Source organism: Patiria miniata, unplaced genomic scaffold (genome assembly GCF_015706575.1).
Source record: "Patiria miniata isolate m_02_andy unplaced genomic scaffold, ASM1570657v1 HiC_scaffold_7, whole genome shotgun sequence".
NCBI lineage: Eukaryota > Metazoa > Echinodermata > Asteroidea > Valvatida > Asterinidae > Patiria > Patiria miniata.
Window position 1 is genome coordinate 15,850,242 of NW_024037074.1, and position 27,604 is coordinate 15,877,845.

The window sequence follows — 27,604 nt, forward strand, 5'->3', positions numbered from 1 at the left end:
TGGACTTAATTTTTTTTGGGGGGGGGAATCATGTTGTATTCGCACAGAAAGAGATATAAAATATTGGAAGTTAAGTAGTTTATGTACACATTTACAACTCCAGGCATAATGTAAAGCTTTGGGCATATTTTTTTTTTTTAATTCTGTTGCAAACTTGTTTGACAAATCCAGTAATTTTCAATTCACATCAACATGATCAAATGACACATGTTGAAATGGAGAAGAGATTTTTTTTTCACAGGGATACCGGTATTATTAAAGTGGAGAACAAACACTATTGAAATGGAAAATAAGTGGCCCCATTCAAGGCTAACTTCTACACACACTCCTATGCCATTTGAATTAGAAAAGAAAAAACAAGTTGTAGATACTTTAGCCGGTACCTGGAGAGCAGTCCACCATGGCCGAGTAAACAATGGAGTTACAAATGCTAGGTAGGGATTTTAATTCCAAGGGTTCGTCACTTTTATTGAGTTGCCCTTATATCCAGGCTTGATCCCATTATCAGCTGGGCAGAAAATGAAAAGCTGCTTTTTCCTGAGTTGCATTGTCAACACTTTTATGTCCGAAAATGAATGAAAAATTGTCCAGGTCTTTCATCTTCTTGAGAGCAGGGAGCTCCTTTGAATTTCCGGATGAGAGAAAAGGCATTGATGGGATGAGAGCAGACTCGTTACATTCAGGATATGAAATGGAAAGATCTATAGATACAGAGGAAGCAGTGGAAAGGGTATCACAAAGATTTAGTCGTTGTGGGATTTTGTTTTGTAGTATGAGAGAGTTTTAAGTTACACTAAAGATATTGTCTAAGATTTGCTGTAACTGCCACAAGTTTTCTAAAGAAAAAAGAAAAAAGGTGCTTGCCTTGAAGCATGATCACTGCTTGAATGCAAAGGGTGCGCCAAATATTCAGACTGTAAGTCTGAACTTACCACATTACTTATACATTGTAGTCTTGTCACCTTTATATAATGCTGTGCTGTCAGCCTTGCTGTGTAGTTGTCACAAAAGAATTTCAGGTAACAGGGTAAGCTCTGTGTCTGCAAAATGTCCACATTGTACGAATTTGTCAAGTACGCCTGCATTGACCAAAAATAAACCTGTTTTGTTTGACAAAGAAGCTTTCAATTACGAGTAAAATAAGGAAAAGAAAAGAAAATTGCCAAAAATTGAAGCAGTTGTTGAAATTTCAATTTTTTCTGTGTGCCGAATCTTAATTAACATGCTGTAAATGGGTAACAAGGAGCTTCTGTGTACGATCATAATAAATGAAAGGGCTTCATAGTTGTATTAACAAAATGTGGGTTCTTGTCATAACAGAATTTTGAATTAAGGGCATTTAGCACTAGTGTCTATGGGAATATTTTTGAAGGGTTGCACCCTATAGAGAATAAAAATGGCTGCGCCGCGCATGCGCTGTACTTCAAAATTCTGTTATGACAAGAACCCACATGTTGTTAATTTCTCCCATTTTTTTTTTTTTACATGCACAAGCCTTGGCTGTATTTGCATCGTTGTATTGTCGGCTCCTATCCCTTGAAGTTGCGAATAAGTTGAAGGCTGCGACTTATAACGAGTCAGTGCCAGGGATAAGGTGTGAATTATTCAGTCCTTACGATGGCCATTATGCACCGTATATGTGTGAAAGTCATTTATTTATTGTTTTCTCTCTCTGCGTCTACTGTCTTGGGATCCCAGTTGGGCCCGTGTTCTGCATTGCCTCCGGCATGCTGATTGATGTTGCTATTTTTGCATTATTTAACAACTTCTGTAAAAGGAAAGAACGCACTCATGTGTTTTCAAAAACAAATGCCATGCATAACACCTCGTGCATCTTGCCTGATGCATTGAAGGTTGTTTTCGAGATCCAATTTTTTTATGTTTATTTAATTTTTTTAGCCGTTTTCCATCAAAAGTTGGAGTATGAGTAATAATTTGCACAAGAAGCCCTTATATTAATTAATGTATAAATTTAATGTGTTATTATATGAGTACATGTACATACATGTAGTACATGTGCGATGTACATTTACAATATATTGGGGCAATTCCGTGAGAGTGTGGACATAGCTGAAAAAAAGAAAGTTTATGAAATCTTTAAAAAAAATAGTCACCATGTAGCCCCAAATTTGGTATCAAATGGAAGGGGACAACAAGACCTTTCATTTCAATTGTTGTTTAGTTTAAAGTTTACTTTTTTCTTCAAATCTAAAAAACAAAAAACTTTTTTGTCCCCAAAAAATTTAAAGTCTGACAGGTTGCGGTTTATATTCTGTTATCCGGGTGAAAATATGATGATGCATTGTTCACCTTTCAACATGGGACATAAATTCTTAAAGACTTGTGAAGGCTGGATAATCACCGGTGTGCCGAAGAAGCGAGAATTCTTGGCTTCTCCATAAATCATTCCCCGAATCTCACACCTCGCCTGATGCTTGCACCTAAGTGGACACGATCAAATGTCAGTGGTGTTATTGCCCTCATGTTTGCGTTGCGAATTAAAAGTGCAGTTCGGAGTGGCATCGCGAAGTAGCCATCCCTCGTGGAGTATTTGCATTGTATATGACTCCAGGGATACAGAGCATACCAATTGTGTCCAAATATTTTTTTCTTTTATGAGTCAGGCATGCAACTTTTCCTCAGATCTGCTGATTTCCTCGTTTTTTACTTCTCATGAATGCCATTACAAACTGAAAAATACTGTACAAAGTCTTGTGTGGTTTGGAATTTCCTCGTTTTTTCTAAATTCCCAGTTGCATGCCTGATGAGTTTAGCGATCTTCTGCCTGTCAATAAGATGTGCTATTTTTATGGCACATCGTCTGCACATCCTGATGTGGATGTACGTGTAGACTTATGATACATTTTTACATGCGAGTCATAAGTACTGTACTTATACGAATTTAAAGAATTACCTGTACATGCTGTATGCCTTTTTTTGGGCAGGGAACATTTATACTTTTTCTTTAATATACACATTTATGTGTTCACCAACAAGTTCATTTTGGATACATGTTTATAAATTGGTGCATGTCACAAGACTTACGATGTACATACATGTGGGGTCCTTTACGGTACATTTTAATGTACACGTACAGCTTTAAATTCTCATATAACTATGTGAAGGGACATGAACACATTACAGTACGTATTTCAAAGATGTCTGGACAAGTTGGAAAGAAATAGACACTGCCTTTTGAATCAAGAAAACAAGGTAAAAATTCCATATGGCTGATCCACATTATACAATACATGAACACATTTAATCAGATACTTTCAGAATAGACGTGCTAAACGTGTGCTACATGTAGACGTACTGTACATGGCTTCGCAAGACAAGTTTACAGCACGATGAGGCTAATGTGTAATATTAACTGCCAGGTGACGCGCATCTTCCCGCGCTTACTTGCTCCTCCTGCTCCCGGCATTGTGTCTCTTGAACTGCACCCGTCTGAGCTCATGGCTGGCAATCTCAACATCTTAATTGAAATGATAGATATCTGAGGCTGGCCAGTTTGTGCTTGAAGATCATGAAGCTAGTGTTCGCTGCCAATACATGTACCGGTACTGTCCCTTGATCTGTTGATTGAAATATATCTGCTCTGATTCTGGTTGTAATGTTGTTCATTGCTAATGTACTATGTTTACATTGTACAAAAATCCAGAGAACAATTCTTAGACCGTAAATATGCAGTGTTATCTTACTTTTTTGTGGGGGGGGGGGGTTGGAAAAAATGCCACCATTGTCATAGCCACCTATTTTCATACCATGAATGTTTTTCTGTGCACGACAGTGTACGTATATTTACAGTACAACAGGTTTAGAGAGTACTGCTATATAGTCAGTATGCATTTTTTTGTGGATTGTGGGTGTGACCTTCTGTCAGGACTGTTTTATAGGGATTACTTTTTTGGGTTTTGAACATGTTCAACTATATCACTAGTCATTTTACATGTACATGTATACTGTAAGCAGTTCTTATGCAGAACCATATACCTGTATAAAAATAGAGCATTGTCCTTGACTAATCTGAGAAGTTGCATGCACCATGGGGCTATAAAAAGGATGCACACATGTACAGGTACATGTAGTTTACCACAATATTTGTTCACACAATTTGAGTACACATGATGGATGCAAACTGTGATAGGGTTTATAGAAGTGTGCTAGTTTTGCTCTCACTCCAGCCGCTCCGAGTAACGCCCAGCCCAGCCCCATCTCAACCCAGCCCAGCCCAGCCCAACCCAACCAAGCCAAGCCCAGCCAAGCCCAGCCCAGCCATGCAGCTTAGCCCAGCTTAGCCCAGCCCAGCCCAGCCCAGCCCAGCCCAACCCCACCCATCCCATGCAGCTTAGCCCAGCTTAGCCCAACCCAACCCAGCCCAAACCCAGCCCAGCCCAGCCCAGCCCAGCCCAGCCCAGCCCAGCCCAGCCCAATCCAACCCAGCCCAATCCAACCCAACACAACCCAGCCCAGCCCATGCAGCTTAGCCCGACTTCACCAAACCAGACCCAGTCCAATTCAACAAAACCAAGCCCCTCATCTAAAATAAAAACCACAAAGCCAAGACCAGCCCAACTCAACTCAACCCAACCCAACCCAATCCAAGCAGATGTTCAACTCAGCAATGATCAACCCCTGTCAAATCCCATGATTTCTAACAAAAAAATAGGTTTCAACTTAATAGTGACAAGTCTGCATGGCGACATTACATGTATGTGTACATGGGTCATTCTATAAATTTAGGGTTCACTTGTTCCTGTCTCTGACATGTGTGATTTTGTCCAAGAAGGATATAAAGCAACCTACATTCCAAACAAATAAAAAAAATTCAAGTCATTATTAATAATACTTGAATATCAAATTAAATAGTTCATAGGTAAAAGGACAGGAAAAATGTCACACTTTGGACCCTAAATTCATAGAATGACTCATGTATTTTGAGAAAAATTTTGCATAGTCCTAAACAGTACATGGGTCTACGCACACTTTTTTTTAATACGGTACCAGTATCTTTCATCTTTCATACCACTGCCCTCAATTTTTATCATGTGACGAGACAGAAAGTAGTGGTGCATAGAGCTGCCGCATCTGTAGCCTATTTCATACGAAGTACATGTAAGTCTGGAGCAGTACACACCTATAAATTATCTGCATGTACTTGTGTCTAAATTGTTCTCTGGGATTTAAGCAGCAATTTCCAGCCATTTTCATCATCAGCGACCTGGCAGCTTTTTCTGCCTGATTTGTTATTGATTGCTGGTGTTTAACAAATTCCCTGGATTTGGATGACACACGGGAATAACTACATTACCAATGTCTGGCCGTCGTGTACCGGTGTCATGTGAGCATTCCATATTAAATTTGCAGGTACCATGAAGCTTGCCATTTTGTAGATAGTGTAGGTTTCATTTTGGAGATTTCTCATGAAACATGAGAGGGCTTTTATCGATTTCCTTTTTGTCAGATTTGGCAAAACTCGACTAGGCAAAACCAGGCACTGCATAGAATGCAAAATGTCTTGGTTTGATCTTGAGCATGCCAATTTCTCAAGCAGCTGTACAGTCCATGAACATGTGCATGCATAAGCAGAGCCAAGTTTCTTTACCACAACTGGAAAATTCATTAAAAATTGAGCCGTGTACCGTAAGATTGAACTTTTCTTGGGTAGCTCGTAAAAATGTAAATACCTCTACAGTACATGTTTACAATTTTTCTATTAGATATTAGCCCTTTTTGTTCTCTTAGGCCTACATGTAGTATGTATTTCAATAAACATAGAGATTATTATTCAATTATTAACATAAAGGTCAAAATTTGAAATGATTCATTGCACATGACAGAGTTAAAAATCTATACATGTATGTGTACTACAAAAATGTACATGTATACTGTACATGACATTGTCAAGTGCAATTTAACCTGAACAAGGATTGTACATACATCATGTACATGTAGATGAATTTTTAGCATCTAGACTCAGGGACACAGTGTTTCTTTTGTAAAAAGGATTTTAAAAATATCAAAGTAAAGGTCCTCACATCATCCAGTGGCTTATCACTGAGCAATGGCATTGTTGCTGAATGTTTACTGGGATGCATTATCCTTGAGAAGAAAGCCAGCATTGTTGCAGGGTAATTATAATTGATGGCAGTTTGCTAGTCATTATTGAAGATGACATCAATTATGTAGGTGGGCTATCATGATACGCACTCATCAATTCATTAATTGTGTACACACAATGCATGAAAATTGAAGGCACTACTCCAAGTTGCTACAGGAGAAATATAAGCTGTAAAGCATTTAAATTAGCAAGTCGTGCATCACAGAATATGCTGATCTGCAGGGTTTTGGGTTGTTTTTTTAAAAAATTTCTGTGAGGACTGCAACATCTGAGTCAATCGAAAGTTAAAACAAGATGGAGACTAGTGTTTGAGTTCTAATCAGAATGCACAGGATAAGTCATCTTTTTATATACATTTGTGCATATAAGTCTTAAGTAGAAATTTACCTTATTAAAGTTGGAGGATTTTGCAGGATTTTACAGCCTAACAATGTACATGTACATATACGTGAATTTGATGGACTGTGATGACTAACGTTCTGATGACAGCAGACCATCCATGCCTTCAGAGAAAACCTTAAAAAAAATGACTACAAAAGTGTTTTAAAATACTAGGATCCTCAGAGCACAGTGCTTAGTCATTCTGACTGTACACTCTACAGTGCTCTTCACTATAGAAAGACCCTTCCTCGAATGTTCCGACCGTATCTTTCCCATCGATATACGGACCCGTCCGCAGAATGCAAATTAGAACCAGATCTGTCCCTATCAATTTCACAATTTTAATGGCCTATACCGAAGGAAAGGGGGGGGGGGGATGTAAATAATCTTGGATATCTTTCAATTTGCCGTGTTCTGTCCAGATTGCCCAGTAGGGATCAAGTAGGGCTTGATATCGGATACATCATGCGCTGTGTATTTTTGAACATACGGTTTGGCTAGTGTGTAAAAATAGAATTCTATTTCGAGGTACTTGTGCAATGTGTGTTGACTACCGGATGGTTCTTCAGTTTCAGGTGATCAGCTCTTCTCTGCGAGTTCATACTTGTGCTTAATTTTAATTGACAAGTGGGTGGATAAATGAGCCTCATAATACCTGTACAGTTTTCTGGCAAAGTGATCATTCTGTGACTTTTAGCTGCATATTAAATTAAAGAAATCCATTTACCATGCTTGCAGTTATCATTTCATGTGTGGACATTTATTAACATGTAAGGAATGTCCCTTGCAATTTGGTACAAGTTACACTGCACAATCTGGCTTTTTTACAGCAGTATTAAGCCCAACAATTTTATCAACTTACAAGTTGCACGCCTTTCTTTTATATGTTTTTTTTAACTCTTCTTTCCATTCAATCCTCTACAGATAGATCTACAGGCATCAGTTGTAACCACCAGACAGCATCACCCTATCCATGGGTGACTCCACCACAGCGGTCCCATCGTCCAACACGATGGGCGGTGAGTACGATTATCTCATCAAGTTCCTAGCGCTGGGCGACTCCGGAGTCGGCAAGACCAGCTTCCTCTATCAGTACACCGACGGCACATTCAACTCCAAATTCATCTCAACGGTGGGAATCGACTTCAGGGAAAAGCGGGTGGTGAGTTTCAAATAATGCAGTTAACCAAATCAATCTAGCCCTAACCCCCTAGTAGCTCCTCAGGACTACCCTGCTAAATCCAACAGAGTCCTACCGGAGTGTCCTGTTCAATCCACTGTGCCTTATTTTCAGTTGTTTGCTGAATATAACGGAGTCCAACATGGCGTTGTGATGCGGTTCAGTTGCCTGCTGAATTTTGCATCATGATCAAGTTGGATCCTGTTCTATAACAGGGTTCATGTCCTATAACATCAGGCCAAAAGTTACATTTGTAGCATTACATCTCTATTTGGCTTATAAATTTGGCTTCTAATAGAATTTTGGATCTGCAGATGTAGTCAAAGCTGGATATAAAATCAAAGTTTGGAATACCCAACTGAGTAGGCGGGGAGAGATAAAAAAAAAAAAGCTACCGCCGGCACGTGCGGCAGGTCCTGGAGCCCCAATAGGTGTTGGATAAGCAATGCGATCCCGCCCATTTGTGTTATTAATGCGCAGGAGGTCCCTGTGGCTGCTCAGTCACTGTGTATATCGCAGCTCTCTAGTTCTTGGTAAATATGCGCTGGCACTGTGCAGACATGTTATTGTAAAATGGAGGATGGAGGGGGTGGTAGAGTGAATAAAAACAGACCTTTTATCGTGGTAGCTTGATGTGGTAATGTCACAAATCGTTTCTTCTTGTTGACGTTGTACGTGTTCGCTGTACATACTGCGTCAGTGCATCATTCTGAAACTCAGTGATCATGTGGTTGAATTATTATGTGCCTGTTTTTAGAATCGTGGCACAACAAGCACATACAGTCGTGTTTTACTTTACTCTCGAGGACAATGATTTGTGCTTCCTTTTGTCCCTGTTGTATAACACTCTCCCATAGACTAAGCACACAACTTAATACTACAATTCACTTCGGGGGGTTAGGGCTAGGGTTAAAACAGTAAAATGTGTTGCAGTGAAATATTGTTAAAATGACTTCATTGTGTACAAAAGATATACAACACACTCATAAGTTATGGCCATTTCCAATTACAGGAAAATCAATCTGCTTAGAATGTTTGGGAAGCAGTATTCCATGTTAGCTCACAGATTGTGGCTGAACGTCCAGATTCTGCATTTTTGGGGGGATGTGCATTCTACCGCTGTGTTTTGCATTTTAGGTATTATTATTTTTTCTGCGTCACGCCCACAGATGCACAGACCCAAGGGTGTAGCAGACAACATGAGCAGAGGGCAACGAGTCCACCTACAATTATGGGACACAGCCGGCCAAGAAAGGTAATATCTTCTTCCCCTCCCCCTTCCTCCAGGAAATTAGAGTAGCGACAGTCTATGCATACCAATAAGTTTGAGGAGGGGAGATGAAGCAATGAAAATTCATGCCTTCCCTCGCAGGGATGGGATCATATCTGTTTATGCAGGGTATCAGCCACATTTACTTGCCATGGGTCACCTTTTTCTTCGCGGAAGACCCCTGAAGGCATCTTGCTAAGATGGTTGCTGCAGAGAGATGTTGCAGCTCCCGACACCTGCTTATCCCGTGTGAATATTTCTGGGTTGTAGACACGTACTCTGCGGAGAGATACGTGTAAGCAAAAACCGTGCTGGCCGGTTCTTAATATAGGTCAACGACCATATTATATATGATACCGCGGACGAAGAGGCTATTACGCTCAGGTAAACATATGCAGCGATCTACATGAAGAAGTTGGAAAAGTATGGTAATTTGACTACAGGAGCATTTTAATAAAACGCATAGTGGAGCTTGCACTCTGGAAGAGGCATCTACTCAATTCTCGATTAATTTCCTTTCGTTACTTTATAAGGAAGCGGTCCTTAGTGACAATGGAGTGCCCATATGCAAGGGCCCTTGGGCCTCTGACTGATGTAAATTAATCTGAATAGTCCGCTACATGTACCGGTAACTGAGAGTACTTTGTCACTTGACATGCAAAGTTACCTGAGTCGGCCAATCAGATGGTTATTATTTTTAGCTTAGAATCAAAAGAATTTTTGCCGTGTGTGTGCTGCAATGGATCTTTCTTACATTAGCAATGAATGTTATTTAATGGTTACATGTGCATATACGGTATATCTGTTACTCTACAAGTTAACATATTATGTAACAGTTTTTACAAAAACTCAGTGTACATGTACTTTATTTGTGAGTAATTTTAGCTCTGTTGGATACATGTATCTTTGAAAAGAAGTACACATTTTTCTCATGTGAATCTTCGTACAAGTGAACACGTAAATGTACATGGTGGTTTGGCGGGTGCAATCATGCCTTGAAAAAAAAACAGCTGTTTTACGTCTGCAGTCTTATCACGAACCGGAGAATAAAGAATGTTTGCTCAACACGAACAGTGATACTCTATCATCATTTATACTGACTGAGTCCTAGCGGTGGCTAAAATCACTATTGCCGAGGAATGCGTGAAGTTCCTGCAAGGATTTCTTTTCTTCTTTTCTTCTTTTGTGCTGCGAAAAAAAAAATGAATTGAGCGTCACTTCTAACACGGGTCCCATCTGGTCATGCTGGTGCGGGAAAGGTTAATTGTTAATATCAACTACAATGTTATCACCGTGCAATGTTTTTTGTCGGTGTTATTTTGTCTACGTGTACGGTAGCAGCTCCGCGAGATCGAGGGGAAATGCTGGCATTGCCGCAAGCCTCTCGGGACCAGACAGCCCATATTGATGATCAGTGACTGCGATTTGGGAAATTTGTCTGACGGAGTGCAGAGACGAAGATTACTATTGTGTTGTCGAAGGAATGGCTGGATCTTAGAGAAATTTGGCAGTATTGGACTAGGGGACGGTAATTGGCTGGGGAAATTGACAAATGGATTATGAGACAATGAGATCAGCAATGTAAATCCTAGAAAAATGACTTTGACTGATTTTGAAGATTAATTTTGAAACACGATATTGCAGAATGTTTTGGAATAATGATTTTGAAGAATGATTTTGCAGAATGATTTTGCAGAATGATTTTGAAGAACGATTTTGAAGAATTATTTTGAATGGCAAAGCCCAAAAGTGGACGATTGTGACTGTCGCGTGATCGTATATCTTGTATCAAAATTATTTGGGAATTGTTAATATTAATAGCAATAAATGTGCTTACTAGGTAGAAAGTCAGTTTGCTACTGAAAAATCTCGTGTCTCGGACTGTCACTGAAACTAAAAAAATGCGTTGAAGACTAACATGCCCTGCACCCATGCACAACTGAAATGCCGAGCGTACACTGGATGCATGGAGGGAATACCTATTCCATATGTATCACATTAGTATGGAAATTACCAGGTACCATAATTCCGAGTGGAGCCGACAGTCCTTGATTACTGGGGCATAATGATCCATTCTTATCATTGTAGGGCCCTGGAGGATGGCCAGGGATGTGCATCATTCTGTCATTGGCACGTGTACCTGTAATATACATGTACCAACCATATTTTACATCTAATCATGCATGCTGTTGTACTGAATAGTAAAGTACATGTATGTGTACATGTACCAACATGACCAACGTACAAATGCAGTTCCAAACGGGCATCAAGCTGCATTTACATGTAATGTCATCAATGATCAAGACATCACTTTGCATTTTTAGTACTAGCAACTGTGACATTAGATAAGTCTATATGGTGGAATCCACTTAAAGGTATAGTCCATCATTTGTAATTTGTGCATTTTGTTCGTTTGAAGCAACAAAAGTGTTCAAAATCTAAAGCAGGGTGCTGAACAACTAGCCTGATGAAGTTTCAGCTCAGCTTCAGCTGTATATTTCGTGAAAAACAACATTCTAGGATCTCGATTTCAGATCAAAAGTTGCTGAATCATGTTTTGAATTGGGCCTGAATTCAGCGTCCGAGACACGTTCTCACTAGCCAATTGCAGCTACGCGATGTTGCGCACCGATCCGACGAATTATAGCAACTGCGTGCGCGTGTGCATCGTGTCATTACTTGCGCGCTTCGCCGAATAAAAAAACCGAACTACTAACAGAAATTTCCAACAGTGTTTTTTAAGACGCACCGTTGGAAAGGCCTTCTTTCATTGATTTCTTCAAAAAGACAGCTTGCTAGAAAGAATAATTTCACAGGGAGTTTAGTCCCCTTACTATCTTTCAACCAGGTATGTTTTTCAACAATAATTACGCCAGTTACTTTTTGGATAGCTGCAAATGATGGACTCGGGCTTTAAAGCTTGCCATCAATTAAGGGCTCAGGTAGCATGTATACAGTCTGAACCACTCCCCTCCCCCCAACCCCCAGTTTTGGTTTCAAATGGACAAATTAATTTTTCTTTCTTTCTTGATGTAAATACCTGGGACTTGGTCACAGCCTCAACTGACATAGTATAACTGTTTGCAGCTCACAGAGTGAATTACATGTACATGTACTTTCAGTCCTCTACTTCCATGGACTCGGTCATTGTCAGCACACAAGTACCTCTAACCTGTCGCAAAGAGAGAAAATGACAAACACTTGAACATCGATGCCGCTGGGTGCTGATACCTATGTAAAGATCCTTGGGGTTGTGCTTAGTTGTATGAAAATTAGTCTACTGTATTTTGCAACATGAATGCACGTAAACAGACATGCTCATACATGTACACTAGAGCTCTTTTGAGTGGCCACACCTCACAATCCACTGTTCGTGCATTAAGACCATATGGACAATGTGTCACCAATATTTCCCCAATAAACCAACCAATCTCTTTATGTTTGCTCTCCCCCCCCCCCCCCAACCTCTGCAAGGTTTCGTAGTCTAACGACAGCGTTCTTCCGTGACGCCATGGGTTTCCTTCTCCTCTTTGATCTGACTAATGAGCAGTCCTTTATCAACATCCGTAACTGGATGACGCAGCTACAGATGCACGCCTACTGCGAGAACCCGGACATTGTCCTGTGCGGCAACAAGTCCGACCTGGAAGAGAACAGAGCCATCTCAGACGAGAGGGCCAAAGAAATGGCGGAAAAGTACGGGTGAGTACGGGCTTGATTTTATTCCATTATTTATGGATCTTCTGAATATTCATAAAGTGTAAAATTTAAAAATATATACAACCCAGACTCTGAAAGATTCTCATGAAATGTATAATCAAGTCCTGTTAATGAAAATTATTTTAAAAATTCAAAGGATGACATTAAGCATGAATTTTCTGCAACTAATAATACTTGAAGAGCAATATACCGGTGACAAGACTGAAAAAATAATTTCCTCATCGAAAGGGTCCATTTCTCATTAGTGGTTGTATTAATTTCCATTCTTGCCTTTCGCCATGCATCAGTTCCAGTTTTGTCCTGCAGGCTGCCTTCATCAAAATATTGAATTACAATTAATGGGCCTGCCATATCATATTACAACACGGTTGATATATATGGCAGATATTGCAATGCTCTGGCAATTTTTGGGGGGGGTTGGATGTGGAGGAAGATGTACATGTATATGATAGGCATGACTTAGCCATCTGCACACACAGAATTCCAATTCAGCCTGTTCAAGCTTGAGAGCTTCAAAATAAAGACGGGTACTTGTAGCTCAGCGTAGCACCTGCTCATAAAAGAGAAGCAATTTAGGCAAAATATCCAGTACACCTGACACTTGTGAGCTCCGACTAAAGATCAGTATTGATTTTTCAACCCACCATGCTTCCCCCTTACTCCTCCGTCTTCATCAAACAGGTTGCCTTACTTTGAGACAAGCGCTAAGACGGGGAACAACATCAGTAAAGCCATCGAGTGCCTGCTAGACAACGTCATGCTGCGCATGGAACGCAGCGTGGACAAGAGCCAGTTTCCCGGAGCGGTGGTCGCCCACGGCAACGGCCGCGGATTGCCCATGGAAGTGGACGAGGCCGGAGAAGGTAGAGGTGGCTGTGCATGTTAGTCCCAGTCCCGGACAAAGAAAGAAAAAGTTTGGTAGGACCACTTTGTGGATAAGAAGGTCTTTCCTTTTGCTCGGTTTTTCCCGTTTCAGTGCATCAGGTACTTGTTGATGCCTGATGGTTAGTCTGGGTTTTCCACCCACTAATTTGAATCCCACTTGGATTAAGATTCAGTGGTGAAGGTGTTGGACTAAAGTTCTGAAGGAAACGCTAGTTCTCTGGCAAAACAATTCCAGCATTCTGAATGTCGTTGAAGTAAATCCCAATTCGTCCTAAAACTCTCACAAAACCCTTGGAATTTATTTAACTACTGGTGTTGTGTAGTTAAATTTAAAAGAGAAAAACCTGGGTGCCTAGGAGCGCACTTGACCAAGGTTGGAGCCGACTATAGCACCTTCGCTTTGGCTGTAAAAGGGTAATTTATTTGCTAAATGTAGAAAGAGGAAAGGGTTTTATAAAAATAATATACATATTTCTGAAAAGTTTGGCTTTGTCTTTTATTAGACATCAGGTGTGCTTTCAGTTTATACCACCGAGAAAAAAAACTCTTAGCAGGAAGAAACTGTCACACTTTGACTTTGCAGTGAAGAACCGTTTTTAAAATACAAGAAAACGGGCCAAAAAGGTCTCTGTCGCCGTCTGTTGTTTGGAACGTTCAGTTTTTGGGGGAATTTGAGGTGAACTTATCAATTCCTGTCAATGTCTTTAGAACCGGAACATTGCAGCACAACTTGTTAGCTGTACAATGTAATGGTTGTAGTAAAATTGTGGCATTGAGATTCTGTGTCTAGCAATACAACACATGCAGTCATTACAACATAGGCTTGCTACGTTATGTTATGTGGTTACCAATTGAGTTTGTGGGCTTATGTAAAGTGCATACGTGTTTAAAATATATGACTAAAGCCAAAATAGGGTGAAATACATGTAAGGTACATGTGCGTGCATGAAGATGGTTGGGCCAACGTTGCGGAGAGCTGCGTAAATGCCTCAGTGGAAAATCCCCACAAAAAAGTTGGAAGTAAACATTTATGTTAAAAGTAACTCAAAAGCCCAATTACGTATCGTATAGACAGGTAACTGTACATGGGATTCATTGATGGGGGATTTTTTTTGAGATGGAAATATGTTTGAAACAGACTCTGGTGAGGTACTGTACGCTACAGTAACATTCCGGACAGAAGGATGTCATTATTTGTTTATTTTCACATTCCCTACTTTGTTGTGTTACAGTTAATTTATAGTGTGGGTAAGGTGGGTAGAGGTTTGTAGAGTAGAGAGGGCCAATATATGCCTTATATTGCCTGACTAGAAGTAACAAATGCACGAGTATGAGACTTGGGCGATGTAAAAAATAAAGGAGTATTTTTTAAGGACAAAAGGAAATCGACGATTGTTGAAAATCACTGTTTTATAAGTTTACCTTGCAATGTGTCAGTGTGAAGCATTTGAATTTAATTGCTCATAGACTGGTTGACTAGAGATCAACTGAAATTTTTCTTGTTATGTATCATGTGATGTAGTGTTCCATATTTTGCACTCGCAAAAAAAAAAAGCAGCAAAAAACAACATTTAATACAGTTGCTGAAGATTTAAGTCAATGTTAAAGCAACTTAGTCGTGAACATTTGCTTCGAAAAATCGTTGGGTTTCACTTTCATTATTCAACTCGGATATTTTCTTTCATAAAAATAAGAAACAGTAGCAACAAATTTGTTCTCAACTCCAATAATTTTGTGTCACAGAAATCACAAAGTATAATTTAAACTTCTCACTTCCATTCATTCATCTCATTATTTATGAAGTTAATCTTGAATAAGGCAGTATTTTTTTTATATTGATTGATTGTACAGGGCACATACATGTAGGTTCATTTTCGCCACTTGTTTGAAACAGAGAATACATGCACCGTAAATATGACAAACCAAAGTTACATGTAAGCTACATTTGTATGAAGGAAAAAAGCAGCTTTACTGGTTTTTGAACAATCTCTCGGAGTCTTGAACATTTTTATTAGTATTTAAAAAAAAAGTACTGTTTTTGTCAACATACATGTATTGATGATCGTATACATGTGACTGACCATTGTTGCAGCATATCTGCAGCATTATATTGAAATATCAGTGTAGTATTTAGGCTTCATTTGCACGCCATAGCTATTGGACCGATGTGCTCAGTGAAAATGCACCTTACTCCATTATCTCCTCCTCAATCCAGTCGATCACGTTTAGTACACTAGGGCGGCAAACGCTAGACTTGTTCAGTCCAACAATAGTCTGAAGTACGTTGCAACTCATGCTTGCCAATAGGTGGACTACTCTGCAATCTGAATGTGGAATAATTTTCATCTCAGAACACACAAAAAGACAGGGAAATGGGGAAAAATGATAATGGTGTCAGAATCAGAACTCTCTTGTTTACAAAAAAAAATATCAAATTTTGTATTCAAATATTTCATTCATTGATTTAAAAAATAAATAAAATTTTGTATTTAGGAAAAATTCTTTGTTTGCCATGTGGGTCTTTCCATATATTATTTTTAACATAATGGGTATTTAAATGTATAATTTTCTATTGGAAAAAAATTAACTATCTTATGATCTGATATACATGTATATTTATAACCAATTTTGCATTCTTTCACAAATGTCCAAACTATGTAAAAGTGATTTGAATCTTGTATTCATATTATATAACAGTTATAATTTAAGAAGGCACATGGCACATATATGTCTTGATAAGTACTAACATGGTCAACTAGTGTGTTTTAAAAAGATTATAAATGCACTTGTATATTTCTGGGAGGCTAATTTCAGTGACAATTTCAAGTTTGACATAATTTGGTTACCGACCCTAAATGATAGAATTTAATTGACAATCACCAAAGTCCGATACCACACATCGGATTACTTTAGAATATCAAAAATGCACAACATGCCCAGTTTAGCCGGTCAGTGCCGGCGGCCCAGCTACTACACATAAAGTTGCTCAACTCAAGGTTCAGAATGACTATCTCGTTACACGATCAACTCTCACAGCTCTACTCGCTAACATGAAGGTGCAGTGATATCCTTTCATGTTTTTGTGTGTACTCTTAAAATATTTCCCTACTTTGGGAGGGGTAAACTGTCTCTCTGTCGATGTTTATGGTGTAAATCGATGAGGACACACATGTAAGCATCATCGAGTAAAACTGAGGACAGGAGTCAAATCAAGGACGATTAGAAAACGTTTACAAAATCCACGGGAGCTGTTGCAAAACAAATTATAGTGTAAACAAAAGATCGATGATGAGGAACAATAGAATTAAATCCTTGACTTACACCATAAACAAACTTGCTGGTTTGTATGTATGTGTTTGTTGGGAGGGGGGACATTTCCCTGAATCCTCCCCTCGCCCATGCCCATGCTCTCGTTTGAAGAATTGTGCGAGCAGACTTCTCCATTCTCGTTAAAATTGCTTAATTAACACTTCACAATATTCAAATAGGGTCATTTTACACTGGGATATATTTTTGTTTCTATTTAATAACATGTAATAAGTATATGTGTTTCAATTTCTCGTAAGATTCCCCTTCATCCAAATAAAGCTATATATAATTATATTATTTATGGAATTTCCATATTCACCTTGCCAGTACAGGGTTTTCTGTCAGTGTATTCAAATCAAATTTGTTTAAAAACAGGAGGAATATTGAAACTATTATTGATATTTTGGAAAAGTGTTTTTTTGGGGAAAGAACAATTAAGTATAAAAGAAATCTTAAACTAAACAATTCACCTCAGTTTGAGCCAGTACTGATGAGTTTCTCGTTAATAATTTTCTCTTTATTGTCTTCAGAATCCCACAAGAGGTGTGGGATTTTGGTGGACTATTATGCTTAATTTGTTGCCAGTGTGTAACAATGAGTATGCCTTGCTGTAATGTTGCATTGTTACTGTAGCCAGTATAACTACATTTTTGCCTGAGGTTGTCAAAGTACTTTTATTGCACTAGATGGAAAAAGATTCGTTTAAAATCTTTAAACGGTTTATTTGATTGATTTTTATAAAGCAAAGAATCGACCTTGCAGCTTATGTTGTAATTTAAAGTGAGGTATGTAATTCAGAGAAGTTATCATCAGATGTTTTAAAACTTTACCAATTTACAGGTAATGACAAAGTGTTATTGCAGTTTACCAACTTGAATTGCAGTTTCCGAAATATAATGCTCTGCTCTCACAAAATGAGATGTAAGCCACCAATATGCTATTAAATCATTCTAAAGATACATCTCCAAATTATCTACTTTAAGAACACTGAACGCCAGATATCTTAAAGATTTCATCAACCTAAGTATCTATCGACATCAACATTTCTGTATTTAATAACACAGCTTTTCCTGAAATATTCAGATCATTGAGATCTCTTGACTATAAATGTCAACTCATTATGTGAGAGCACGTCACATAGTCCAACACAAGCTAAAATTATTCCAACAAGTCTTTTTACATATGCATATGTAAAAAACTATTCATATATAATGAAGAGGAGTTGGTAGTATAGGAGGAACATTTAGTACCTTGAATGGGTGTGGGGTTCAGAATAGTGAGGAGGGTAGCGGTAAAGTGTTGAATGGCAAGGCAGTATCAGAGCACAGGACCAAAACACATGACCAAGGCCTATATTAAGACTGAGGCCTAACAGTTCGACATATTTTTGTTGAAATTTTAATGGAGCTTCTAAGCAAAAACCAACAATTTTAGTTGAAATTGTAAATGCTCAGTAAAATATTAGCAGACATCCAGTCACAAGCAATATGAATCACGTGAATTATTAGCTGGTAACCTTATTTTGCTGATTAATACTTTTTCCCAACTTAGAAAATCTGTTAGCTTATCCCAGCTCGGTCCTTGGATAATGTCTGGCTTGTTCATGTGTAATGATAAATTTGTTAATGAAAGTACAGTGTTCAAGTAATACACGTCGGTTATTTAAGATAAAAGAACGCCTGTGTTATGCAACTGTTAGCTTTGTGCCGATATGTAGTGCAGTATGAAATACACAACAAAGCAGGATTTATTTTTCAAACTTATTTAAGAGTTATTTTTGTGAATATATTGGCTACTGTAAAAAAAAAAATGGCAAAAGAAAAAAGCCAAAAATGAATTGTATTAATTTTCAGCCTTGTAATATGCATGCATGTGTAATTAACCATATGTAAATATTGTAATTCTAAATTATAAAATAGTACTGAGGAAACAAAACAGTAACGAAACTCGTCAACGACAAAATCTCACCCTTCAACGTTGAAATTGTAATAAAGGCACTTCCGTAGGACTGAAACTTTTCTATAGACTCATATACACGTATACTTTTTGGGTTTAAAAAAGCTAACAAATCATGTTAAAATAAACCTGTAAAATAAAGTTTTAGAGGAAAGCTTATTAGAATTACAGATAATCGAGTTGCTTACGTTTGTTCGTGTCCAGGAGTTAATTTCAAACCTAAACCCCATGGATATTTAAACGTACATGAAGGAGGAAAACATCTACCGTTACCAGATGTGATCTGCTCTTTTCTCCAAAGTTACTTCATTTCCCCACCACCCTTGTTTAATCATATCAACTTCAGGATGCGTCAAACTGCTTTTTTGTTCCCGACATCCGAGAGCTCCCGCCTACGAAAGACGCAGATGTAGATGATGTATAACAACAAAGAAGTCACGACTATCGTAATTCCAATGGCCTGCAATTGAAAAACAGATGCAGTAAAAAGAATATAGACCGAAAATTACAAGTATATGTTTATTTTCCCAATTCCCCCCTCAATTATTCACCCACGCCTGCCAAGCCTGTCTTTGGCCTCTGTGGAAGGAAAGTCAATTTGTGATTGTAGCTCAAAATAGTTTTCTTAAAGGGTACTCGCCCAACAAATAGGCCTATAACCACAATGTTATGTGATATAATCGGGGTTTTTTTTGGCATGTAAGCATTTTTTCTTCTGCACTCCACAACAGTTCACCATCTCCTTCCCCATAACGACTGGAACCACATCTGAAATTTGTATCAACGTTCTTGGACGTCTTGATAACACAACCTCACTTTCACATCTCCCTCGCCGAATCTCCGTTTCATCTCACGTCAGGCTTCACCTACGCATACCTCTATTTTTTTCAAAAGGATTAATAATCTTACCTTTATATTCGAACTCGCTATAACAAATGCTGTCGCTCTGTAAAAAGGGTGAACAAGTGAGAATTTCAGAATTTCTATTGTGCGCAGTTATATCACGTGCCATGCACTTGTTAACAATTTTTTAATGCGAACATTTTCTTGGTTCACTGCAGATCTTTCTGCACAGCGCCTCCAAGAAATACCAAGCTATATGAAATGACATGAACATTATGAATGATTAAGATCAAAATGATATGAAATAGCTTACAGTTTGCTTAGTTTACTGGGCACTTCTTCTTTCTCTATCTTCAGATGTCCTTCTTTGGCAAAGTGGACTATGCTCTCTGGTGTCAGCTCGATAAGAGGCAGCGTGCACCAGTATGCTTGACCTTGCTTTAAGCTGTTAGCCAAGAAACAATGTGAAGTATATTGTTATAACGAAAACAACGAAATTTAATGTAGTTTCATCACCGGTTAACAATAATAATGATACCAATATACCAAAGGCCGCATACTTACAGAACAACAATCGGCAGTTTCTTCGGATCCACGTTAAACCGCTTGAAAAGGCCAGCCTCGGTCCCCACGTCAACGTATCCGAACTCGATTTCACCTTTTAGCCTTAGGAAAAAAGTACCTCCGAAATAAGAATTTGCGATTGATGTCTTTGTGAAGCATTAATATTTCAAACAATCTATTCAAAAAAGGAGGTACAAGTACACTGTACTATTACAGTTTGGTATCGCTAAGGAAGTGTGAATATCTACAAACCTAGATGCTGCGTTCTCCCAAGTCGCCATGAAACCATCACAACCAACCGCATCCACGTCACAGCTAAAGAAGAAAGAAGAAAGAAACTTATTCCGTCGCTGTTAAATCTTTGCTGTTATCAATAGGTTTTACAAACTGAGTGTTGTTACCCGGTACTTTATTCCTCCTTAGTCTTAATTGTTTAATTTTATACCACAGTTGAGAATATACTGCTTGTTTATAGTCAAATACAAGAGCGGTCATTGAGCACAATACGTTTATTTAACTGTAAACCAAACTATTGACACGACTTGTCAATCACATGGAAAAACTGGCTAGGCTATGCTGATTTTTTTTTTCTGTTTCCAGGCCATATTTGGTCTGATACTTTTCAGGTCATAATGACACTTCTCTGAATTATCTTCCACGTCATTTGACCCATGCAGAAACTTTGGCAACAGTGTCGTTTTTATCTGAAAAGTTAATATGGCCTGGTACGTTTATAAAGAGTGCATAGTTTATCGGTGCAATGACTTACAAATGAACGAGCCACTGCAACGTGGAGGTAGGGTCTTTGGTTCCCTCTGTCTCTTTGTCAAAATTTGCGTCCGTCAGTGACCAGCCCCGGACCTCAAGATTGGCAAACGCCCAACTCACCAAAGATTCTGCGTTTAAATCGCCTGGGAAAAAAAGCGACAAAGTTAATAGCTCATGTTTTACAGTTAAGATTTACAATATGTTCCGAACCCTGCTACAATCAAGGCATAGCATATCAGTGTGCTGAGAAACTGGTATCTATTTTGGTTGATATACATGTACAGTTAACGATACACCGCGTGTTTATTCCATACAGTCGTATAACATCGCAGATTGTGAAGTTTCGGTTTCTCCCTCATCAACGCCTTGATGGACCGCGCCGAACACAGCAGGGCTCAGCAGGGCTGATTATGTTTGGTGTACTGGCTGGCTTTGCTTCACTTTGGAATGATTTGGTTTCCCAGAAGCCTTATGCCATCATTTAAAAATTGGGTGTAAAACTTGTTTTCAAGTGAATAAAGATGGCATCCAAATTGCTGTTTTGTGCTTTTACAATAGGCCCACACCTGGATAGAAAGTTGTGCAAAATTTCACATGGTGTCGAAAGGTGAGTCCACACATCACTACGACTTAAACCTTTGCACTGGAATGCTTGCTCATATAGTTCCTTGCTATGTGGTAACATTGACAAATGTCACCATTTCAGTTCGAGTGTTACCTTCGTATAAGATCGGCACCCCGTCCCTGAAAAAGAACACGGTGGGTAGCCACCTCAGGTTGAACCTGACCAGGAGCTTGGGATCCGTCACTTCGTAAAAATTCACGCTCACTACCTCCTTGGAATCGTCCTCCATCTGCCAGAACTTGCGAGCTGCCTCCCGGAAATGCGGTCGGAATCTCTCGCACTCATCACAACCTTCGGAGACTTGGATACGCAGGAATAAAAAAATAGTAAGAAACAGAGAAACTTTTCCACTTGGCCAATACATTTTTGGGATATTAAACATTGAATGACGTAGCAATCATGGTATTTGTGTAAATTAGTGTGAACAGGCATTGCAGTTACTGTGTGGACCTCTGGACTAAAGATGTCCACATCGTGCAGATAAAAGTGAAGACGTTGTGTGGACTTGCCCACGTTCGCACAACTTCACCCTCTCTGGAAAACAGTTTTAGAAGATTTTGTTGGGTTGGGTTATCAGTCGCAAAATGAAGAGGAACACTTAAGGATATCGTTATAAAAAAAATCGAGTTGAAAGAGTCTTCACAGTGCGATTAAAAAAAATTCTCCGTTTTTGGAATGTCCAAACTATAGGTATACGTAAACATGTGTGAGTGACCGTAGCTATGTGAGCACGTTCTTTATTTTATATCCTATAAAGAGGGCCCTAATATGCAGGATGCATTTCTTGGTCAGAGTTTTGAAAGTTGTCTGTTTTCTTTTTTGTTCGAACACTGACATTTTTGACATGGTTTACTTAAGAAGTGTCTCAGTTAAATGAACGTGGTCCTTAGATAGCACCAGAATTCCATGTAGCTGTTTCGCAGAAAAATCACCTATCAAATTCGATTCCCCAGTCAAAATTAACAGAAAATGGCAGAAACGACCGGTAAGCGGTAGGTGTTCAGCATCTGTGATCGCATTTCCCCCAGCTGTCACTTTTATGCAAATTGTAACAATTTTTAATTGCTGGATTATTGCGGTATTCTCAATGAGGTGTTAGGTCTGTAGGGAGCACGTGGCAGCAATGGATATCTTTGTTTTTCGAAAGGTAGACAGTGTACGGCACAAGAACAATGGTCATCTGCCATATGTTTTCGAATTTCAATGACGGACATACTCGTATATTATAATTCCGTCATTTGCACACCAAAAAGAATACAATTTGTAGAAAGCTAATAACTACAAATGGATTAAAGGCCTACATTTAAAAAATCCAAAACGACACAGATACTGTTTTTGTTTCTGTTTACATTTTCTACCTTATTTATGGGCAATGATCAGGACGATCTTTGCCTTTAAATCATGTTTTCAGGACCAATATGACAAGGTAGGCTAAATATCTACATGTATACAGCTACAGCGTTTCTATTTTTTACGTTTGCATTTCGCACTCAAACTCGAACCACTGTGGCATTCTGTCTTGTAAGACAAATTTGATCACAAGCCAATGAAAAATGTAGCCTAAATTTTTCGGTATTCAAAATATTTACATCTCAACTCACCGCAATAAGAATCTATAGGCAGCGTGGTATTTTGTTATGTTACCAATAGTATACCTAATGGAACACCTTACCAAAATGTAACATGTTGTATTTCTCATCATACAACACGTCTTCGAAGTCTTTGTAAGCGAGGGAGCGGACCAACTCTTCGTCTTCCCGCAGCTTGGCACTGCCCCCTGCCTCCTCTTGTTGCCTGTTATCGAAGTAATCATCTGGATGATAATCCTCCTCCTCATCATCTTCCTCCTTGGCCGCTCCCCCTGCCCCTCTCCCTTCGAGATCACCGATTCCCCCGTCCTCGTTGTCCAAATCAGGGTCTGGGTATCTCTGGACATCTTCCTTGCCGTTCTCTTCCTCTTGCCCAACCTCTTTGTCAATGAAAATCACGTCATCATCAGAGACAACCACTGGCTCCTCCTGTGCCCCCGGCGCTTCTCCTTTGGATACTGGATCTTTCGCGGGAAAGGTGTCCACAACCGGTTGAGGTTCGTTTCGTGACACTTTATTTTCCAGCTTACCGCCTTCTGTGACCGAGTCCTGCGATTTTGTTGGGGGATGTGAAGGTTCAGTGGAGCGTTTCTGGTTTGTATCTCTGGAAGCATCCCCTTGCTTCTTGGGTACTTCTTTGGGGTCGGGGTGTCCCGTTTGTGGTTTCTTTGAAGCACCTCCTGATTTTGGAGCCTCCTTGACATGTCCTGTGGAAGCTTTGTCAGGCTGTGAAGACTCCCGGTCGGGACTCTTACCCTCAGGAGGTTGGTTTACTTTAAGGGGCTTTTTGGGCAGATTCTCACTGACTGGTTTTTGACCAGCTGTCCGGGGCTCTGTAGTCGACGGCTCCGAGTCCGTCTCCGGCCTTGAAGTCACGCTTGCTTCTCCCTCCGTCTTGGTAGAGGCTGCCTCCGCTGCCTGTTCTTTCTTCTTGAGAATCTCCTGGTGCATTTTCAGATGCTGCTGGTGCATTGTCAGCTTGGATTGCACGGACGTTATCGCAACCAGAACATACACGCCAAAGAAGAGATTTCTCATATGCGCCATTCTCAACTTGCTTCACGAACTACGCGCAGAAATCTATACCATTGAGAGACGAGCTCCAAGTGCTTCACCGCCGGTAATCTGAACAGTTATTGCGGGCATTGGGAAGCCGTTGATTTGCCGTTTGAAATGTTTTCATTGTGAGTGTTTAAGCCGCCCTATATGAGTTTGTTACACGTGGCCTTATGGTCACAGATGTGCTGGGTCTGTATAGCTCTCTGATCAATAATTTATTCACAAGGACATGTATAAACTGCATTATCATAACCAAAAGTACTTCAGCAGTTGTGATGACTGCCTGTAATTGTCAGACACGGTGATCAAAGCCATGATCTTTCCAGTTTTCAAACTTAACACAAATATTTATTTCTAAACATGATTTATTTTTACACATTTACTTCGGGCCTATATCATTACTGCAAACACTTGTGAAAACGATTTACTTCAAAATTTAATTGGCTTTACAATAAAAACATTCATTCATTCAAAAGCTTATTTTGTTGACAATGAAATAAATTAAGAATATTTTACGTGATAAACAATTATTGTGATATATTTATAGTCAAACGTCACTGCTGAATGTTGTTTATTTCGAGAACAATTTAATAAAGTGTTCTTATACTTGAAAATCAAATTTGATCTCACGTCGGTTTAACGTTGGTCTTGATTTACCTAAGATGATGCTGCTTCAGCGCACTGGTATACGCACGACGCATTTTATTTTGAATGTGCAAAAGAGACTTAATGTCGTTTGATCATTGCAATTTTCAAACTTGATACAAAGATTTCTTCTTAAACGTAATTGTATAATAATCATCTTCATTCTTTCAAATCATATTCTATTTACACCTTAAAATATTTACTAAATATTCAATTATTGTCAGATATTTAAAGTCATATAGCACTGCTGATCTTTCTCCATTGATGTGCAGTTTTACAAAGCGTCACCTTTACTTATTAACTATAGTTGAAAAACATTTAATTTGGTCTAACTACGGTCTATTTATTTATTTATTTATTACATTTATTTACCCAGGGTATGCCCAAACAGTTTAAAACTGGTTTCCATTGGGGTCCTGCATACACCTCTAATGACTACAAATATGAACAAATACAATACATTTACAAATACGATACACCACGATGAATTAAAATAAAAGCATAAGGGATTACTGCATGATTGTAAAACAACTATTATAAATATTGTACAACATTACAAAGAAACATGTACCGTTTGAAACGGCATCGCTAAGGTGATTTAAGTTTACACGAAGAATTTGGACATTTCTTGTGACATCGGTAATATATTTCTCCTTGTGACATCGGTACAGTATATTTCTATACAATTCGCTGATTACGGGAGGGGCGAAAAACCCGTGAAAAAAAAACTTTGGGGAGAAAAAAACGGGAAACTTCCCATCCGGCTCCTTATTATGGCAACCACGGTTTCTCCGTAAGTCAGCACAGATTTATATCATAAGTCTCATCAGTTAGAGCGTGTTCTGTTGAATTAAGTGTGCCATCAGCAAGGGTGTATCGTCCAATGGTCAACCCATGACTGTGTTCAGTTGACCGTTCAAAAAGTGGTGATACTGGTGATTAGTGGTGACTTTGTTCTTTAACTTGAATCCTGCGGTGAAGTAAATAATATTGCAGGAGTTTTCTTTAGAATCGCCGGCGAAAGCAAGAAGCAACCAATTCCTGCAGGGCTTGCCGAAGCTCCCTGTTCCTCATGTAGTAAACGACCACATTCAGCCAACTGTTGGTAGCAAAGATAAAGTTTGTAATCAACTTAAAAAGTGGGGGCGGCTGTACTCCAGGGGTTAAGGAAATGACACTGAAGATGATAGACGGGAGCCAGCATATAAAGACCGTCATGGTTATGATGAACACTGTGGTAGCCGACTTTGTACTGACTCTCTGCGGAGCGTTCTGATCACCCAAATCAACATTGATCTGATTCTGGGCGGCGATGCGACGTGCCTGCTGTCGAGCAACGTTAAGAATGTACATGTAGAGGATGACAATGGTCACAAGGGAGATTGCAATTGCAGATACCACAATGGACGTGTAAATGTTGTTGTCTGAGGTGAAAATACATTTACGAGGTGCAGACGGTGATATGACGTGCGGTAAAAAGATGCCAAATGCAATTATGCCGATTGCCAATGTCATGCTCCACGTGATAGCGACAATTGTCTTCGCTTTCTTCAAAGTCATTAATGTCGGATAGCGCAGCGAGTAGACGATAGCAACAAAGCGATCCACTGTCATGAGAACAAGTGAAAACATACTCAGTCCACCTAAATATGTTGATGTAACACCCCAGACGGTGCACAGAAAAGAACCCAACACCCATTTCCTGTTGAAATGTTGTGTTAGCTCCGGGAGCACCCAGAACAGCCCGATGCAGATATCAGACACGGTGAGTGAAGCCATGAACACCTTGGTCGTTTCTTGGATGCCGCTGGCGCGATGAAGCATTACAACGCATATCGGGTTGAGAGTCAGAATCAAAACGACTGTCAGAGCTGTTAACACGCCGAAGGAAACCTCCAACGGGTCCAGTTGAGGGTTTGGCTCGCCATTCAACAATTCAGTGAAATTAACAGATTGTGGATTCATGTTGGATGGTTTGGTCGTATGTAACAATATATTTTTAGATTTTGGTGTAAATTTCCAGAGTTTACACTTTGTAACATGTAGGCCCTACTCTCAGTTGATCTCATCTCTGCTCTAGTGGCTTACAGGTTGGGTGACGTGGTTTTCACTGCACGTCGTTTTCACGGCTGCAAGTCGCTAGCGCTTGTTGCAATGCCTTAATTGTTGGTCTTTAATAACCGTACTCGCTGTCTACTTAATGAAGTGGTTGACATAAAATGTCAGCCCATTTCACTGCCACTATCCCCCTTGATCAATTTCCAGTTCATAAAGTGGCATATTCGCATAACAACTCAGCTATCACTCCTCCAGGGTTTGCCTTAATTAACTTAGCTAGCCAAATTGTCAGATCATCACCTATCAATCTCAATTTCAAGTCAGTATCATTATTTGTGGATGACTTTCATTTTGATATATGGTTGGTCCCCTCTGTAATAAGCTATGAAATATTGCTATTGATAATACCAGCTATATAAACTTATCCAACCATCGTCGACTAGAGTGCGTTTGATCAGGGTTAGACGATCGAACTTGCGCATTGATATGGAGCTCTCAAGTGTGGTCAAATACTGCCCTCTACTTATAATGCACAGAGTCCATTAAGTACTGTATTCTCCTGTTAATAAAATAGTGGTTTACGGGGAAATGCAAGGGGAGGAATCACAGACGGAATACTTGGAGAAAG

General features: G+C 39.3%; 3 protein-coding genes across 5 annotated transcripts in view; 1 reads left to right on the forward strand and 2 right to left on the reverse strand.

Annotated features, from left to right (window-relative positions):
• The window catches only part of LOC119745823 (ras-related protein Rab-27A-like), a 30,509-nt gene extending 11,626 nt beyond the window's left edge, over positions 1-18,883 (forward strand). The window contains exons 1-5 of one of the 3 annotated variants that reach the window (XM_038222447.1): positions 5,120-5,370; positions 7,430-7,667; positions 8,855-8,940; positions 12,430-12,657; positions 13,357-18,883. In XM_038222447.1, the coding sequence (XP_038078375.1) occupies positions 7,479-7,667; positions 8,855-8,940; positions 12,430-12,657; positions 13,357-13,561 (708 nt within the window). In that variant the 5' untranslated portion in view covers positions 5,120-5,370; positions 7,430-7,478 and the 3' untranslated portion in view covers positions 13,562-18,883. Of the gene's footprint in view, positions 1-5,119; positions 5,371-7,429; positions 7,668-8,854; positions 8,941-12,429; positions 12,658-13,356 lie in introns of those variants that run through there. The other 2 variants (XM_038222448.1, XM_038222446.1) reach the window with 2 other exon arrangements.
• On the reverse strand, positions 17,279-24,441 carry LOC119745821. Its single transcript, XM_038222443.1, has 8 exons — positions 23,298-24,441; positions 21,719-21,925; positions 21,002-21,143; positions 20,485-20,547; positions 20,233-20,334; positions 19,982-20,113; positions 19,735-19,771; positions 17,279-19,285 (listed from the first exon to the last, which is right to left on the reverse strand). Exons 1-8 carry the CDS (start codon positions 24,259-24,261, stop codon positions 19,178-19,180), a joined length of 1,755 nt encoding a protein of 584 aa, XP_038078371.1. The 5' UTR covers positions 24,262-24,441; the 3' UTR covers positions 17,279-19,177.
• A 1,482-nt stretch (positions 24,442-25,923) lies between these two features.
• On the reverse strand, positions 25,924-26,883 carry LOC119744992 (beta-1 adrenergic receptor-like). Its single transcript, XM_038221217.1, has one exon. The coding sequence runs from the start codon at positions 26,881-26,883 to the stop codon at positions 25,924-25,926; it is 960 nt and encodes a 319-aa protein (XP_038077145.1).
• Between the last annotated feature and the right edge of the window lie 721 nt (positions 26,884-27,604).